The following is a 19,661-nucleotide window of genomic DNA, read 5'->3' as shown; positions in this document are numbered from 1 at the left end:
GAGACTAAATACTTCTGCACATCGGTCTACCTAAGTCTGCCTCTTCGGTGGTGAAGGCAATGTATCTGGTGCTTTCATGTCATCATGTTTGGTTCTCCTGTGAGGGCAGATCAGGCCAAATCTGTGGATCAGTTTACAGTTGTCATATCAAATGTAATCAAAAATTGGGGGGCCAGAGTTTGAAAACTTTTTTTGATAACTTTTAATACTTGGTAGTGGCATCTTGTAATGAAAGCAGAGATTATTGATCTTAATGTGTCTGTAGAGATAACTTTGAAAAAATGCTATCTAGGCAACTGAAATTCTACTACAACATGGAGCAAACCCTAATCAAAAGGATAAAAAGCAGAAGACAGCCTTGGATGAAGCAGATGATGAAAACACGAAAGAGCTGCTAAAATCTTACGGTGCCGTTGAGACTGATAATAGAGCTGAGGCTAATGCTGTCGTCACTGGTATGTATGTCAGTGTTGCTTGCTTCCTTATACAGGTGTATACCTCTGCTTAGGAGAAGATAATCTTCAGATTTCTGTAAATTGTTTAGTAACTGGGGATAAGTGTTTTGTATGTTTATTAAACTCTTGAGAAGGATCATTTATTTTTAGAAATAACATTTCCAAACTTGGTTTACTTCATACATCATATGGTCCTATTGTATTGGAATTATATGTTGAAACAAAATGCATTTCATTAAACAAGCTTTAATTGCTCTAACACTGAACGTGAGAGATGTTTATGAAACTGTCCAGATTGGTTTACGTGTAGTGGGTCTAAAAAAAGATGACGCTGTGCTAAAGTCTTTGTAACTAGGATTCTGTGACTTTAAAATGTGTGATGATTCATGCGGAAGTTGGGCTGATGCCAGCTTTTTGAGACTCTAGTATTTTAATGCGAGATATGAATTTGTTAAGCAAATATGTTATACTTACATATATATGTGTGTACATTATATATATATATTATAGTGGGAAGAATATTTCAAAGGAATGTATAGTCAGGTAAAATTTTGTGAACCATTTTTAGCAATAGTTTGCAATTAAATAATATAATGAGTTACCTATAAGAAATAAGCATTTAGTGAACACTTATTTAGAAAATACGCATTTGTTGAGCACCTGCTAAACAAACCAGGCACTTGCCCAGGAGGAGCTTTCAGTCTTAGGGGAAGACCAACCAGAAAACAGGCAATTAAATGCAATTTTGGAAGTGTTGAGGAAAGGGAATTGTTCTTCCTTTTTTTAATGCTTGAACTTTGACTGATAGAAGAAGAAAGCCAAGAACTGATCTGTCCTCTTGATGAGGAAGAATATTGGGAAGAGAACCCCTGTCACACCCTTTTCCCCTAGCCTACCACTATCCTTACCAACTGTTGGTTTTCGAGGGAGGAATCATATTACTGATATGATTGGTCAGAGCCAAGGATCATCTTTGTGTCCTGCTTTACTAGTGAGCTAGATCACATGTAGGTCAAAGTCAAGAGACTGATACAGAAATCCTCTTTTCTTTGCCTGCTACCATATGGTAGGTCAGTAAGTAGCATCAGGGCCTTTCTTAGAGACCCAGCTTGGTTCTCTCCCTCTTCATAGCCAATTTGGAGTTATTGGGAACTCTGTGATAAAGTTCTATATCTGTTTCCACTTCTCTGTTGTTTGTTGTATACACATTTCCTTGATCAGGTACCCTAGTGGAATGAGGGATATGGGGTGGCCTTATATGGAGAAGGAGAATCCAGAATGGGAGAGGGTCGGAGAAAACTTTGCAGCGACAATGAATTATAGTCTTAGTGGTTAAGAGCATGGACTTGAAAGCACATCTGGTTTCAATACTAGCTGTGTGACATTAGGCAACATCTTCAATCCCTGTAAGCCCTCTTCTGTAAAATGGATATAATTATACCTCATAGGGCTCATATGCATGAAGGTTAAATAAGGTGATTCAGAGACAGTTTGATATCCAGCATGTGGTAAGTATTCAGTAAATGTAACCATTACAATTGATAAAATGATGCTAAATTTTTGCACATTTTTATTATATCTACTAATTTTATGTTTTAAAGTGAAAACTCCTGCTGTCTGGTCAAAAAGACATAAACAGTGTTTTTGTGATGACTGCAAAACTGTTGATATACCTTCTCTTTCAAACCAAGGGAAAAAAGTGGAGAACCTTCCTATGGTGAGTGAGGCTGAAATCCTTTTGTTCTTCAGCCTAGAAAATGCCATTCCTTGGGCTAGCCAGCCATTGGCTATTTGCAGCACTCTTTGCATTTTAGGGGCATGCTGGTTGAAAATGGTTTTTGTCATAAGAAAATAATACAGCATAATTGAGCAAAATCAGCCAAGAAAATATGTTGTATATTTAACTCTCCATTATGTGCACTGAACACAGAATTATGGTTTAGCTTTTATCCTTTACACCTGCATTAGGTTCTTTGGCTACTCCTTATCCCACAGATGGTGCCACTGTCATAGTATCTTTACCCATCTACTCCCAAAAATATCTGGGATACATACTAGGTAGAAAAGACCCTGGAACTTAGACATAGAAGAGGAAAGCAACCTGACCCCACATGGTTTATGGTGATAATGTTTGCTATATGTGAAATCCCTCATATAAAGGTATATTTTATTAAAAAAACATAGTAGTTGCACATGTATTACTTATAAGGGGGATGTTCTTAGTTTAAAACACACGGCTTACTAGACACTACTTATTTTTAAATTTTTTTATTGAAGTATAGTTGATTTACAATGTTGTGTTAGTTTCAGACATACAGTAGAGTGGTTCAGTTATATATACATATATACACTTATATATATATACACACATATATACATACACACACACACACACATACACATATATATATTCTTGTTCAGATTCTTTTCCATTATAGGTTATTAGAAGATACTGAGTATCGTTCCCTGTGATATACAGTAGTTCTGTTGTTGTTTTATCTGTTTTATATATAGTAGTGTGTATATGTTAATCTCAAATTCCTAGTTTGTTCCTCCCTCTCCCCCTCCTTTCTTCTTTAGTAACCATAACTTTGCTTTCTATGTGAGTCCATTTCTGGTTTGTAAATTAATTCATTTGTGTCATGTTTTTAAATTCCACATAAGCAGCATCATATAATATTTGTCTTTGTCTGTCTGACTTACTTCACTTAGTAATAATAATCTGTAGGTCCATTGATGTTGCTGCAAATGGCATTTTTCATTCTTTTTTATGACTGAGTAATACTTCGTTGTGTATATGTATGTATGTATGTGTGTATATATATATTCAAATTATATTTTTCTCCAGATATATGCCCAGGAGTGGGATTGCTGAATCATATGGTAACTCTATTTTTAGTTTTCTAAGGAACCTCCATACTATTCTCCATAGTGGCTGCACCAATTTATATCCCCACCAACAATATGAGGATTCTTTCTTCTCCACACCCTCTCCAACATGTATTATTTGTAGACTTTTTGATGTTGGCCATTCTGACCAGTGTGAGGTGATGCCTTATTGTAGTTTTGATTTTCATTCTCCAGTAATTAACAATATTCAGCATTTTTTCATGTGCCTGTTGGCATCTGTATGTCTTTTTTGGAGAAATGTCTGTTTAGATCTTCTGCCCGTTTTTTTGATTGGCTTGTCTGTGTTTTTGATATTGAGCTGTATAAGCTGTTTGTATATTTTGGAAGTTAGTTCCTTATTGGTCACACTGTTTGCAAATATTTTCTCCCATTCTGTAGGTTGGCTTTTTGTTTTGTTTATGGCTTCCTTTGCTGTGCAAAAACCTTTTCCGTTTAATTAGGTCCCATTTGTTTATTTTTATTTTTATTTCCATTACTCTAAGAGAGGGATTCAAAAAATATTGCTGTGATTTATGTCAAAGAATGTTCTGCTTGTGTTTTCCTCTAGGAGTTTTATAGTATCCAGTCTTAAATTTAGATCTTTAATCTATTTTGTGTTTATCTTTGTATATGGTGTTAGAGAATGTTCTGATTTCATTCTTTTACATGTAGCTATTCAGTTTTTCCAGCACAACTTATTGGAGAGACTGTCTTCTCCATTGTATGTTCTTGGGTTTATTTCTGGGCTTTCTGTTCTGTTCCATTGGTCTCTATGTTTTTGTACCAGTACAGTACTATTTTGATTACTGTACCTTTGTAGTATAGTCTGAAGTCAGGGAGCATTATTCCCCCAGCTCCATTCTTCTTTCTCCAGATTGTTTTGGCTATTCAGGGTCTTTTGTATTTCCAAACAAATTTTAAAATTATTTGTTCTGGTTCTGTGAAAAATTCCATTGGTGTTTTGATAGGGGTTGCATTGAATCTGTGGATTGCCTTGGGTAGTATGGTCATTTTAACAATATTGATTCTTCTAATCCAAGAACACATGGACACTAAACTTCTTAAACAAAGTAGCATCCTCAATAAAATATTTTGATTAAGGCTACATATGTTGATTAGACCTCCCTTACATATTTTTTGTTAGTGCAGAGGGGGAAATATCATTCATTAAACCTAAACTATGATTAATCAACTAATTTATTCCTTAAATATTTTAAATGGTATTCAAACTAAATTGCATTTGCCTCAGCATTTCAAAAATATTTTACATTGTTCATAGTATCTGTTGTAATGAATGAAAAGTCATTGTTAACCTAGTTTCCTTTGCTTGTAGTTAATATATCTTTTAAGCTTGCAGTTTAAAAATCTTTTTGTTATATTCTGCAATGTGTTCACTGGGTTATGTCTAAATGTGGATATGTTTTTATTAATTATACTTAGGGCTAGACATGCCCCTTTAATCTGAAGATACGTTTCTCATTTGTATTCTAGAAACTCTCAGAATTTCTTACTTCTTTGAATATTACCTCTCTTCCATTCTCAGGAGTTTCTTTTTTTGAAACTCACATTTAGATGGCTGTTAGACCAGTCTTTATATATCTTTTTCATATTTCCATCTCTTTAACTCTCTGCACTATATTCTGGGTAATACCTTTTGATCCCTCTTGAATTCATTTTTTCTTTCCTCAGATGTTTCTAATTTAACCCCATACATTGAGTATTTAATTTCAGTAACTGTGTTTTTTATTTCTACAATCTATATTTCCTTTAAAGTTTTTGTTTTAAAACAAAACAAGACTTCTCTGCTCTTGCCCTACAGTATTGATAGCATTTAAGAAATCTTTTCAAACACTTTAGAAGGAATTTTGAAGTCACCTCCCTACTCTTTCTCATGATAACATGATCCTTCAGGTGGTTTGTGATTTTTATGGTAATCTCATTGCAGCAAGGGCGGTCTACTATGGGAATTTGGGTGTGCCTAGACTTTGCGTGTAACATTTGCTTCTGTTAAGGCCCTAAAAGTTTATCAGTTTCACACCAGTTTTTATGCTGATTTCTCAGTTAGGGTTCCTGAACCTCACAGGTTGTATAAATTTAGTTCTCATATACTTAGGCTTGGTTCCTAATTTTCTATCCAAAGCATTGGGTGTGTTACAAGTAGAGTCTTTCTAATCCTTATTTAAGCTAAAGGAAACCCACCTGAGGTCATGAGGTTTATGTGGGGACTCCATTCTAATTCCTTCTTCATGAGGGCCTGAGGCCTTATCTCCTTTTCCTATGTAGGCGTTAAAAACCCAGCCCCTAATACCTATGTTTGTTCCAAATCCCTGTAGGCCACTGCTAGCTTCACTTTATTTCTTTTTCTTTTTCCAGTCTTAGCTGTGTGTGTGTGTGTAACATTTATTGTATGTTGTCTAATGTATTTTTCTCTGTGTTTGAAGTAGACAGGGATCCTTCTATATCATCAGTTTACCGTGTTGGCCATAAGTATCTTTAAGTTATATTTTTATGTAAAGATTGAAACATTATGGAAAAACTGCCCTATTATTATTAAGTGTATGAGTATTTGCTTCAGGAATAATGTGTGTCATTTCAGATACCAAGCCTCAGAGAAATGTAATGGAGATAAAGGAGTTTAATGAAAACCAGCTTTTTAAAAAAAGAAAAAAAAAAACTTAAAAGAAATATTAGGACTTTAACGTCATTAATAGTTTGTCTTTTCTAAATGTAAAATTGTTTTTGAACGTTGAAAATTTAAAATCAAATTAGGGGTGAGGGGCAACTCTATGGCCAGTTGCAACGGAAATGAGATGATTTTACTTTGGTGCTACCATGTGACACCTTCAAATTACTGCATGTAGGCAGTCCCCTTCACTACCGCTGTGTAGAATGAGTACAGAAGTAATAATAATAACAATAGTTGGTACTCACTACTGAGTATTTATTAGACGGTAAGCTCTCCTCTAAGTGCTTTATATTCACTCATTTAGTCCTCCTAATAATTCTTCCAGGTAGTTTGTGTTAGTATCATTACCTTCCTCATTACAGATAAGGAAGCTAAGGTAAGAAAGGGTAAGTAACTTGATGCAAAATTGCATTTCTGTGAAGTAGCAATGGCAGAGTTAAGCTGCAGGCAGTCTGGCTCCAGAGCCTATGCTCTTAGCCACTGTGCTTTATTATACAGAATTATAAAGGAGATGTCAGAAGCAAGGATGATCCTGCCATAGTAAAAGTTACAAATCTGGAATAAAATCATAGTGAAGCTTTACAGTAAGCAGAATATAAACTGTCTTTAAGTTGCTTGTTCCAAAGGCAGATCCTAGGTTAGGATTTTTTTTTTTTTTTGGTAAGATAAATAAGTGGTAATGAAAGGCTTAAGAAGGGGGATCTTGGAGGGAAGGTTTTACTGGACCTTCTGTGGTAGTAAATTGTGGAGCTGGTGTGGAGTGAAAAGTTTTGACCCATGATGGACAAAATTGAGTGCATCTATAGTATGAGGCAAAACTGAAAGAAAAGTCAGCACTGAAAGATGTTTTCTTTATCTCAGTCTGTAGGTAGAAATTTAGCCGAGGCACAGATTCAGACCTTTAGTTTACTTTTATAACCATAGCATTTGCTTGTGTTGCATATTTATATTTTATAGTTTCATGTTGATGCATTTCATAAATAACAACAGTGGGATTGCTTATCCATATAACTGAATGGTTTTATTATGTGCATTTCCCTTGTGAGCACCAAGGTAAAACTTTATAGTGACATACTTCACAAGTCTTTGAGGACCTACGTGTCTTAAAAATGAATATATATTGAGGATATATGAAAGGGTGTATAATGAATCGGTCCATCAGTTGTCATTTATTGAGCAAGAACTGTATATCCAGCAGTTTGAAAACCATATACAGATATGAAAGCCATGCTCCTGTCTGCAAGATCTCATTATTTTGATGGAGGAAATATAATGTATAAGACATTATACATGTTAATGCTAGTTTATGTAGCACTAAAATTCTTAAGTAATTCTGAGAAAGGAGAAATCAGTATGGATTAGCTTATTCAGAGGTTTTGTGTGTAAGATTGGTTTTATATAATAACAATAGTATTTATTGAGCTCTTACTTTATGCTGACACTGACTTGAGCATTATACATAAGTTAACTCAGTTCAGACAAGGAAAAGATAGCTAACTTGCTGTAGTCACCCAGCTGGGAAGAGATGGAGCCTGAATGCAATCCCAGGCAGTCTGGTTCCAGAGTCCACTCCACAATTCCATCTCAAGGAAAGAGAGGGATCTGGGCAGAGTATGTTGAAGGCATTTCCAGCAGGACTATTAGTACTGACAAGTGCATAAAGAGGTGGTTTTAAATCCCTTTTGTGAGTTTTTGAGAGAGTAGTGTTTTGTGTTTCTAAGATTATGTGTGAGATTTTAATAGTGTACAATGATAGTCATAAAGCCTAAAAGTGAACTTGTTGCATATATGTGATTTTTAGTTGTTTTTTTCTCCTACACCTATAATTATAACAGAAGTCACTGAGAAATTATGATTCTTTGTATGGTTGATTCTCTTACAGTCTATTTTCCAGGAGCAGATCTGCTATGTAAATCATGATGTATTTATATAGTTAAGTTTAAATGAAGTATGATTACATTTTGAACACGAAGGGAAATGAGCATTTTTAGTTGCACTTTCTGTAGCATTTTTACCATGCATTTGTCAATTGCATATTAGGGAAAAACATCTACTTTCTTGTGATGAAGTTTTTAATATTTTTATCTTTAGCATCAGAACGTTAGTGCCATTCTACAAGATATAGAAGAAAAACAAGAAAATTTATTAGAGTTTGAAATAAGAACTCCTGAAGATGCAGGTAAATATGTATTCTTATTCAAGTTTGATTATTTCAATCATCCAAGATATTGATACTTCATCTTCTTAAGGTACATGTTTATTTCAGAGTTCACAGTGGCTGAAAAGTGATCTTCTTAAGTGTAAAAGTTAAGTGCCAGGAATAATGATTAGAAATCAGTGATGCAGACCAGTAGTTTGTGTCGTTGTTGATGAAAATACTTCTAGGCTCAAGGTATAGTGTGAATAATTTGAGAGACACTCAGAACCATAATCAGAGATAAGCCACTACTGGTGATATGTTTAGATCGAGATGTGACAAAAAACATAACATAGTGACTAGTGATGAGACTACATTACTCCTTGATTCCTCAGCTTCACCCAGCTAGGGTAACCCTTAAAAAGAGATCAGAAAAGGAATATGCAGTGGTGATACAAGTAGAGTAAATCCTCAAACTTTTAAGGTGAGCAGATGTACCACGTGAATGTCTTACTGCATAGCTGTCTTCCTGTTTACAAAACACTAGTGATTCCAAATAGTACGTTAGACTCCTATCCCTGACCTAATAATCTTAATTTCTCAAAACTTCATAGAATATTTGCAAGCTCGCAGCTATGTTTTCTTCAGGTATAATTCCCAAGGTAGGAAGTAGCTCCTCAGAGATGCAGATCTGAATGTTAAAAGTAGTTAGCTAAAAATAGCTTAAAGTACCTCATCTTTTGTGTAGCGGGATATAGCTCTTAATTCTTAGCCTAACTCATGTTATATACCCTTTTAAAAAATTATTTCTTTTTAAATTTTATGCATTCTACTTTTCATGCTGGCCTAACACATGGTACATGTTATATTTTGAGGAAAATATAGTTTGAGGAAAATAATACAAAGTAATTTACGCCCCCAAACAATATGTATAGTCTATATATTTTATTTAGTATTTATAATACCTTATGCTTCTAAGATGAATTTTAAAAATTTATACTTTTTTCATTATAACAGGCATATAGATACACTTCAAAAATAGTAATGAGGAAAAAATATGCTAAAATTCACCACAATATTTTGGTTTTTTTATTTCCTTTTTCTTCTAAGAACATAGTCATGTAATTATGCCTCAAAATTGTTAAAAAGCTTAGTTTGGATTATGCTAGATGGGCTATTTTTACACTCTTTTTCTCATAATCATCGTTCTTAGTGGTTACATAGTATCTGTTCAGTAAGTGTTCCACGGTTTACTTAATTTTTCCCTTTTTGTTGAGCATTTATATTTTTCCAATTTTTTGCTATTTTGCTATAACACATAGCTTTTTCTCGATTTAGGATTATCTTCTTAGAAAAAATTAACGTCATTGGAATTATTGAGTCAAAAGTATATAAATATTTAAAAATCTGTTGATTCATATTGATAAATTGGTTTCCTAAAGTGTAACATAATAATTTTGTATTTCCCTGAACACACGTTAGTGTTTGTTTTCCTTTGCATTTCTAATAGCATCAGTATTTTCATTTAAAATAATTTTACTAGTTTAATAAGAAAATATGTCCCATATTTTCACTTGCCTTATTGATTATTAGTGGTATTTTTTTCACTAGTTTTATTTTCTGTGTCATAAATTGACTGTTCCTGTTTGTTAATAAATTGGAGCTATGTTATGCAGTCAAGTTTTTGACACCTTTTCTGCCGTAACTGCTACAGATTCTTTTTTTTTCACTTAACTGTCTTTTTATTTGTAACATGTTAGTGTCTGCTTAAATACAGAAATTCTCAAATTCTATAGAGTAAAATGTACCACCCTCTTTGCTATTTAGTTAACGTTTCTAAGCCCACCCCCAGGCTTTGTAACTTACTCTAACTGCAGTTCTGTTATAACCATGATTATCTAATTATTCTAATCATGATCTCTTTTTTGTGTCTCACTGCCCCTTTAGAGGAGGAGAGGTAAGACAGTGGGGCTCTAGAGTTCTTGGCGGGTGATCAAGTCCTGACTGGTTGGCTCCATCACTCTTTCACAGTTGTTTGAGTTTTTTCAAAGCAAAATTTCTGAGGCTCTTCTGAAACTTCTGCATGGTTCCTGTGATGTGATAGTGCACATTTTTCTTTCCATGGCCCCTCTGAGTCTTCTCTCAGCTTCTTTTTTTTCTTCTGGTGGTCCAACTTACACAGATCTCTAACCCTCAGATACAAGCCCTCATGAGGCAGGACCACAGGGCAGGCTCCACACCATCTTCAAGATCCTGGCACTTTGGACCCACTATTGGAAGAAAAGGGGACAGTTAATTCCTAGCACAACAGCAGCTTTGTCTTTGCCCTGCTGTGGAAGCTCTCTGCTCTTCAGGCTCTCAGCCTCTAGATGTTCAAGGAGGAAGTCAGAAATGAGTCCATTATCACCTCAACAGAGAGTTATTACACTCTCAATAGCCCTTTGAGAAACAACCCTTTAGGCTTGAGGTAAAGGGGTGAAACCCCCTCACTTCTCACTTTTACTGCTCAGGATGAAGATTCCCACCCAGTGAAGCTACAGCTATCTAAAGAAATAGCTTTACAAATTCCCCACCTCCATATTCTGACACCTTTCATATCTTTATCTGGTTGAGGGATCTCACAGATAAGGGAGCTGACAAGAGAGGTCACATGACTTATCCAGGTTCACAAAGCTTAATCAGTGGTGTGGCAGGATTAGAACTCAGGCTGGTCTGCTCCTTCTTGGTACAGTGTTCTTGCCTATACACTTCAGGGTACTTCCATAGAGTGACTTAATTCCATCAGCCTTGATTTATGTATTTGGGCTCTTGATATTGGGGAAGAGGGTAGGGAAATAATGGCTTTTTAAATTAACAGTAAGGCTAAGTCCTGTGTGACCAAATTTAGCATTTGTTGTCTCTCAATTAACTGACTTATTTTATTACCATGTTTCTAGAACAATACATTGATAAGATGTTAGAGGTCAAGGAAGTTATGGACAATGTGCTTGCCAAGCAGAAGGCAGAAAGGGATGATCTAGCTAAAAAATACAGGTGAGTGAAAAAAAAATAGGAATGCTTTAGAGTTTTCAGAATTTATCTATTTTTATCTACTATAATAGGCCTAGAATTTCTTAAGAATACAAATGTTGCTTCGGACCAAAAAAGGACTTTATGAGGTCGTCTACTCTATTACCTCCATGGGGAATTGTACTTCCCAGAGAGAGATTTTTCTACTTTATTACTTGAAATGTTCAGAAAAGAACTTTTTAGTATCTTAAAAAGTTGTCTACAGCCATGAACTTTATGAAAGCCTATCTGGTCATGAATCCCATGAGAAAATTTCTTTCCTTAGTAAACTCATATTTTTTACATTAAAAGTTTTTCCTTTTGCTGTCACAGATGTTGTTCTTTTAAGCAGTTTAATCATGTGTATTTTGTGGTTGTGTGTACTTCTAAACTCTGAGGGTCCTTAAAGAGTTTTATCCTGATTTTATTGGTTATATACCTCTTATCATCCTTGTTTTGAGAAAGATGCTAGATATGTTTTTCTTGTTTGGGCATTGTTTTTTAATTAGTTTTTCATAGACTTAGCTACATATGCTCCTTATTTTTTTCTTTTTTCCTGTGATGAGAACTTTTAAGGTCTACTCTCTTAGCAACTTTCAAATATACAATATAGAATTATCAACTATGGTCACCATGCTGTATAATACATCCCTATGACTGATTTATTTTATAACTAGATGTTTGTACCTTTTGGTTACTTTCATCCATTTCACCCACCTCCCAACCCCACCTTGCCAACCACCGATTTGTTCTCTCTGTCTATGACTTTTTGTTTTTGTTTTAGATTCCAAGCATAAGTGAGATCATACAATATATTTCTTTCTTTGTCTGACATATTTCGCTTACCCTAATGCCCTCACGATCTATCTGTGTTATCACAAATGGCAGGATTTCCTTCTTTTTTACAACTGATTAGTATTCCATGTTTTATATATATGTTCTTATTAATATTGCTATTAGACTTTACATCTTATAAAGAGAATTTTTATTTTCTGTCTGAACTCTTTGTTTTGCATAGTTTTAAGTGTGATACTAATTTTTTTCTTTTTTCTCCTCTATCCAGCATCTTGCATTTTATACTACCAGTTGTTTGCTAATCTGATTTCTTCTTTAGCTTCTTCTAATTATAGCTACTCCTCGCTTTAACATCCAGTCTGCTTGGAGTTCAGTACCAGCAGCTCTAAACTATGTTAGGAGAGAGGCAGATATCTGTACTATTGCTTTCCCTCAAAACAGCTGCTCTCAGAGAATGGTTCCTGAGACCATTTCAATGGGTCCATGAAATCAAAACTGTTTTTATAATAATGTTAAGATGTTATTTGCCTTTTTTGCTCTCATTTTCTCATGACTGTACAATGGAATTTTCTAGTGGCCACATGGTGTGTGATGATAATCATCACTCTCATAGCTAATGAAATATGCACACTTGTGTATTCTTGTGTTTTAAATGTTTCTCCATTTTATTTTCTAAAACAGTAAGTATTGATAGATATAACCCATATAAAAAAAAGATCTTTGGTGTCTCAGTAACTTTTAAGAGTATAAAAGAGTTCTGAGACCAAAAAGTTTGAGAGCCACTGGAAGCAGTGTCCAAATCCTGAAGGTCAGTGTGGAATAGGTGGGTATAACCAAAAGACAGATAGGGACGAGCCATTTCCTCCCATTCAGGAACTTGGTTTGGGGAAGGCACACAGGCTAATGCTTGTCTGGGGAGTCCCTCTGATGTCAGAGTACCTCAGTACGGATTCAGAGTACAATTTCAGTGATTACTTGATGAATTGAAATTTCTCAGGTCTAGCTAATGTATAATTATTCACAAAACAATCTCACTCCTCCATTGCTAAGGGAATTTGAATGGAATTTACTGCCAAATTTTACTTCCTGATACAGAATTTCACTGTAAACAGGTAAGCAAATTCCAAATTTAAAGAGTTTTGTTCCTCCTTAACCATCAATTGGTGCTTCCTAACTGAAGGACTGGTAGGTATCTAGATAAACAACCCAAGTTTAATTTCCCTTTTAGGGTTGACTCACAGCTGATACATAATGTTATAAATATAAGTGTGGATAACCACACTGTCATCTCCTAAAAAAAGGCAAACTTGCTTACCTCAAGTAAAGAGTCAGTTTCCTCTCAAAGAACATACATCGCAAAGATAGACTGTTGTGTACTTTGAGCTGATTAAATTTAAATTGAGACGGCTTATCTATGCATAGCTACAAGATCTAAATGGTTGCTGAAAAAAAGTTTTCTACTGTTTTTGTATTTTTTCCTCTTTCTGTTTCTTCCTGTAGGGTGTCCATGGAGTCATTTAAGCAAGGAGTCCTGAGAGAACAACTGGTTAACTTGGCCACAAGACAGAAGAGCCTTTTAACTGTAACAAAAAACCAGAAAAAAATAAGGGAGAAAATTCACAACTATAAGAATGTTACACCTTTGTCTGGTCTTAGTTTCAAGAAGCTGCCATCCAGCTCAGAAATCTCTAATGAAAAAAGCAGGCAAGAGTTTACCAGTCTGGAAACTTCAGTGCAGCCCCAGTCAGGTTCACTTTCTCCTGTCAGCCTTGTTTATGGAAGCATGCAGGAGACACAGTTGTCTTCGGAAATCTGGCATGACAGCCAGAACACCAACACTTGCCTAAATTCAAAGGGAATGAGAAGGGAAGGATTTTCTGGAAATGAGCTAAATTCTAAGCTCATCAGTGACTATACCTTGGACAGATTATCAAAATCCAGACATTCAGATGGCACTAAGAAGATTAAATTACCATCCCAATCTGTTACTTTTATTACTCAAGCAGAATATTCACAAAAAGAAAATGATCTTACAGATATGGCAGCCAAAGAGCATGCATCCTTTAGACCTTCAGCAGTAACTGGCGCATTAAATATTTCAGAAACCACAAGTGTACTTTCCCACAATGAGCCCTATCCATCAGCTGTTCTTTGTGATCAGGCTTTTTCCAGTTGTGATCCAAAAAGAGACAACAGGAAAACAGCTTCCCAGCAACCACCTAGGAGGGCATCAGAATCCCTGGCACATCGAGAGATTGATGTCTTTGGCAGTAATACTGGGCATCAGATGAAACCGTATCTTAAAAAATCAGCTGTTGCTGTTCCACATGCAAATGACAGTCAGAGCTCTTCCTCCTCTGAGTCTAGCCGTCAACATACTATTAAAAAACCTTTAAACTACAGTACAGCTCCTAAAAAGAAATGCATGCAGATAAAGGATCTGATATTGCTAGGAAGAATTAATCCAGGAAATAACATTCTGGAATTTAAAACACAGGTATTTTTTTTCTCTAAAATTATATAAATTGTATAAATAAGTGAGTAAATGTTGCTGTCACATAGTGTCAGCATTTAGCTCTGCTTAGGGAAATAGGGTTTGACTAGGCTTCTTGGACAGAAAGACACAACCATTGTATTCTTAGTAAGTGAAATCATGCTTCTAAAATTGCCCTGTACACTTTAGTCACAAGCATCTTTGGGCTTTCAGACCAGAATTAGTCAATTATACTGCAGCAGGAAGGGTTTAAGAACAAAATAAAAATAATAAATTGGAGCTGTCTTTGGTTCCAAAGTTTTGGGAACTACCAGTGTACTGCTAAAGCTTCCCCTAATAAGGGTTTAAGTATAAACTCATCTTCCATAGAAGCTCAATTTAGAAACAAAAAGTGACTTGAAATTTGGGTAAATCTGACTCAGTGAAAACAATATCACATATGCATAAAAGGAGATGAGGAAAAAAAGATTCTACTAGAAATGCCTGCAAAAGAGGCTTCCTTTCCCTTTCCCCCACATTCACTTTTTGAAAGAGGAGGTAACAGTGGGAAAGATTGCAGAGTCCTGGAATGCTGCTTTGCTTATGGACCAAGCCAACAGAAACCAGTCCAGGCTAGTTGGAATTTAATCTGAATGACCCGTTTCTGCAACCTTTCCCACCCCTCGACAGTAGGCTTTTTCTAGTTAATAAACTTTATTGATAAGTTAGGAGAAAAAAATTTCACTTTTAAAGCTCCAAACTATAAAGCCTGGATTAGTAGCTTAATCTCAGATCCTTTATGTTCCTGTTAGTTTGCCTGTCAGTCAATTTATTCCTAAGTATGCCTACCTCACATTAGCCAAAGCAACTCAAATTTCCTTTAGTAATTAGTTACGTTAACTCAAATTCTGACAGTTGTGGTTACTTCTCTAGATCAGCAATAATAACGTTTTAATATAATTTTCATATTTTAGCTATTTTAACAGCTTTATTGAGATATAATTAATGCACAATGCACTGCACATATTTAAAGTGTATAATTTGACAAGTTTTGACACCTGTGAAGTCATGACCACAGATAAAATAATGAGCATATCTGTTACCCCCAGAAGTTTCTTTGTACCATTTTGTATATGTCCTTCATACCTCTTCTGTCTCATGCCGATCTTTAGACAATTACTGGTCTGCTTTCTTTCCCTGTAGATTAGTTTACATTCCCAAGAATTCTTTATAAGTAAAATTGCATTTATTTTTTTGTCTGGCTTCTTTCTCAGAGCATAGTTATTTAAGATTCATCCTTGTTGTAGCATGTATCAATAGTTCATTCCTTTTTTATTGCTGAGTAGTAGTCCATAGTATGCATATATTATAGTTTATCACTTCATCCTTGATAGATATTTAGGTTGTTTCCAGTTGTTGACTATTACAAATAAAGCTACTGTGAACATTGTTGTACAAGTTTTGGTCTGACATAGGCTTTCACTTTTCTTGAGTAAAGTACCTAGGTCTCTTGAGTGACTGGATCATGTATGGTAAGTATATATTTAACTGTTTAAGAAACTACCAAAATTGTTTGTAACATTTCACATTCCCACCAGCTGTATATAAGAGTTCTAGTTCCTCCACATTCTTTACTTAGCCAATATTTAGTATGATTAATCTTTTAATTTTAGTCATGTTAACATAAAGTGTAGCTATATGTATGTATGTAATATGTGCATATGTTTAGTGGTTTATCATTGTGGTTTTAATTTACATTTCATAATGATTAATTATGTTGAACATCTTTCCATGTGTTATTTGCCATCCATATTTATTATTTGGTTAAGTGTCTGTTCAGGTCTTTTGTCCATTTTTTTTTTTTATTGGTTGCTTGTTTTCTTATTATTGATTTTTTGAGAGTTTTTAAAAAAATATGTATTTTGGTTATAAGTCCTCTATCAAATAGATACTTTGCCAATATTTTCTCCTGGTCTGTGCCTTTTCTTCTCATTCTCTTAACATTGTCTTATAAAGAACAGAAGTCTAAAATTTTGATATAATCCAGTTTATCAATTTGTTCTATCATTGATTATATTTTTAGTATCCTGTCTAAGGATTCTTTGTCTAATGCAAGGTCAAGTCTAGAATATTTACGTTCAGTATGACCTATAGTTAGCTTGAATCTTCCATGTGATACTTATTTTCTGTTACTCTTATCTCTTCTTTGTTCATTTTTTCACCTTTTTTATGCTTTATCCCTTTTGTTCATTTAATAGCTATAACTTTTTATTTTAGTTGTGCCTTTAGAGTTTATAGTATATATTTTTAACTTCTCACCATCTACCTTAAGTGCTATTTTACCACTTCATGTCTACTTTAAGTACCTCAAAATAGTATACTTCTATTTCTCTACTTCTGACTTTCCTGTTTTCTCATATTTTACTTTTACATAATGTTATGAAATCCGTACTACATTATTATATTTTTAAGCAGTTATCTTTTAATGAGATTTAAATAGTAAGGAAAATTATCTCTCCCATGTAACTACTATTTCTGTACTTTTCTTTCCTTTGTGTAGATCCTGATTTCTATTTGCTCTAATTTCCTTCTGCCTGGAGGACTATCTTTAATATATCTTCTCTTGGAGATCTGCTGCTAATAAATCCTTTTGACTTTTGCATGTCTGAAAAAAGTTTATTTCACCTCATTTTTGAAATACATTTTTGCTAGGTGTAGGATTCTAGGTTGGAATTTTTTTCCTTTCAGCACTTTAAAGATACAGCTCCCTTGTTTTCTTACTTACATTGTTTCCCACAAGAAACATTGTTCTTAACTGTTCCTCAGTAATAAGTCTTTTTTTCCCTTTCTGTCTGCCTTCAAGTTTCTCTATCTCTGGTTTTAAGTAATTTTGATTATAATGAGCATTGGTTTAATTTTTTGTGTTTCTTATGCTCGGGGTTTGTTGAACTTCTTGAATCTCTTGTTTTATTATTTCCTCAATTTTGGAAAAAATTCAGCCATTATTCAAACATTTTTTCTTCCCTTTCCCTATTTTGAATTTCAATTTCACACAGATTAGATTGCTTAAAGTCATTCCACAGTTCACTATAATGATCTGTTAATTTTTTAAATTATCTTTTCTCTGTGTTTTTTCATGCATTTCCTTTTGCTGTGTCTTTGAAATCACTAATCTTTTGGTTTGCAATGTCTAATCTATTGTTAATCCCATTCAGTGTATTTTTCATTTCATACATTGTAATTTCCATCTCTGGAAGTTGGGAGTCTTTTTAATATCTTCCATGTCTCCACATATCTCCTGGAACATGTGAAATATGATTATAGTAACTGCTTAATGTCCTTATCTGCTAATTCTAACATCTTTGTCCATCTTCAGTCATTTTCAGTTGGTTACTTTATCTCCTCCATATGGATTGTATTTATCTACTTCTTTCTAGGCTTGTTAATTTTTTATTAGATCCCATACATTTATCTTGTTGGATGCTGGATATTTTTGTATTCTTAAAAGTATTTTGGAGATTTTTTCTAGAATGTAGTTAAGTTACGTGGAAACAATTTGATCCTTTTGGGTCTTGCTTTTACAATTTGCTAGGATTGGAGCAGCGGTCAGTCTAGAGCTAACTATTTCCCACTACAGAGGCAAGACTCTTCCATGTACCAACCAATGCCCCATCAGTTTTGAGGTTTTTCTAGTCTTACTGTTGGGAACAGGCTTTATTTCTGCCCTCTAAGAATCCCAGAAAATGCCATTCCCTCTGATTTTTTCAGGTACCTCTGATTTTTTTCAGGTGTTCTTTTCCCAGCCTTACGTAATTTCCTCACACACGACCCATCACAACTCAGCTGAATACTTAAAGAGGACCCTCTGAAGATCTACAGGGCTCTCTCTGTCTTTGTAATTTTCTCTCTTCAGTACTCTGTCCTGCAGACTCCAGCCATTGTGCCTCCCTAGACCCCACTGTGTCTACTCAACTCAGGGAATCCACGGGCTGTGCCTGGAGTCCGTCTCCCTGCACCGTGACCTGGACACTCTCTCAAGGCAGTGAGCTGGGTCAGTTGTAGAGCTCACCGCGTTAGTTTCTCATTTCTCAGGGTCACTGTACTTTGTTTCCTGATGTTTGGTAGATTGGAAACCATTGTTTCATATTTTTATTTTTGTCTGGTTTTTGGTTGTATTGAGTGTTTATTAGGGTAAATCTGGTCCCTGTTAGTTCATGATGGACAGAAGCAGAAGTTCACATATTTCAGGTATTTTTTAATATTAATTTTTGTTTTATTTTTTTACCTCAGGAGACTACCCACAAAGCCAGTGTTTTATTGAGTGGCAAAATTAAGGTAGAAAATGGTCAGATTTATCAAAACCCAGTCACCTGGCTCAAGGATGTTCTAGGAGGTGACAGTTATGTGACCTGGAATTATGCTTGGAGTAAGGTGGGTCATTCTTAAGTTTATCTTTAACTTCATATTCAGATAGAAAGGTACATATTTTTTTTGATGAGAAAACTATTTCCTTTTTTTAGTTTTGTCCTCATGCATTCCTTCTGCAGCATGCTACATGCTTTCTCCTACAACTCCTATTTGCCAGAATTCCCCACAGCGAGGTTGCACAACTGACTGAGAATCTTCTTCCTTGTTCCTCACCTAGTCTCAGAAATTTGAATGCCCCTTATCTTCCCCTCCTGCCCCCAGCACCACACCACACCCCTACAAGGATTGCAGGTCCTTGTGACTCCACATAGAAAATTTGGGACCACTAGTGTATTGATAATTTAGTTGATATGGTATTAGTATTCTAAAAAAATAAAGCAAAATCTTCCCCTAAAGACAAAAATAATGATCATGGGACTAAGACACCCCCCCCCAATGGTGCACTTTTATGTTTGAACAAAGTCTTTTCCATGAATTGCTAGCCCCCCAAAAAGAAATATTTCTTTTAATTCAGACTTCCCAGACTTAGTCTCCCCTCAGTTCTGTCTTCTTAGTTATAAGCCCAGTTTAACCACCAGTTTGAGGAGTATTGATTACTGACACCCTTGAGGTCCTTGAGGCCTCTGGATGCCCATGGCACCACTTCAAGGAACAATCTTGGAGTGATTCACCCAGGAAAGTGTGAATCATCAGACAGTCAACATTACTGTTTCACAGAATTGCAAATACCTTCAACCTCCACTCGCCATT

The 19,661-nt window shown here is 35.0% G+C and overlaps 1 protein-coding gene across 1 annotated transcript in view; it reads left to right on the top strand.

Moving 5' to 3' along the window:
- The window catches only part of ANKRD31 (ankyrin repeat domain 31), a 109,139-nt gene that overhangs the window by 75,353 nt on the left and 14,125 nt on the right, over positions 1 to 19,661 (top strand). The window contains 6 exon segments of the mRNA XM_064481560.1: positions 293 to 455; positions 2,057 to 2,172; positions 8,122 to 8,209; positions 11,104 to 11,200; positions 13,511 to 14,507; positions 18,774 to 18,914. Coding sequence (XP_064337630.1) covers positions 293 to 455; positions 2,057 to 2,172; positions 8,122 to 8,209; positions 11,104 to 11,200; positions 13,511 to 14,507; positions 18,774 to 18,914 — 1,602 coding nt within the window.

This window comes from Camelus dromedarius, chromosome 3 (genome assembly GCF_036321535.1).
Source record: "Camelus dromedarius isolate mCamDro1 chromosome 3, mCamDro1.pat, whole genome shotgun sequence".
NCBI classification, from domain to species: Eukaryota; Metazoa; Chordata; class Mammalia; order Artiodactyla; family Camelidae; genus Camelus; species Camelus dromedarius.
The sequence above is the reverse complement of the archived record's forward strand: the minus strand, read 5'-3'. Positions and strand labels throughout refer to the sequence as shown.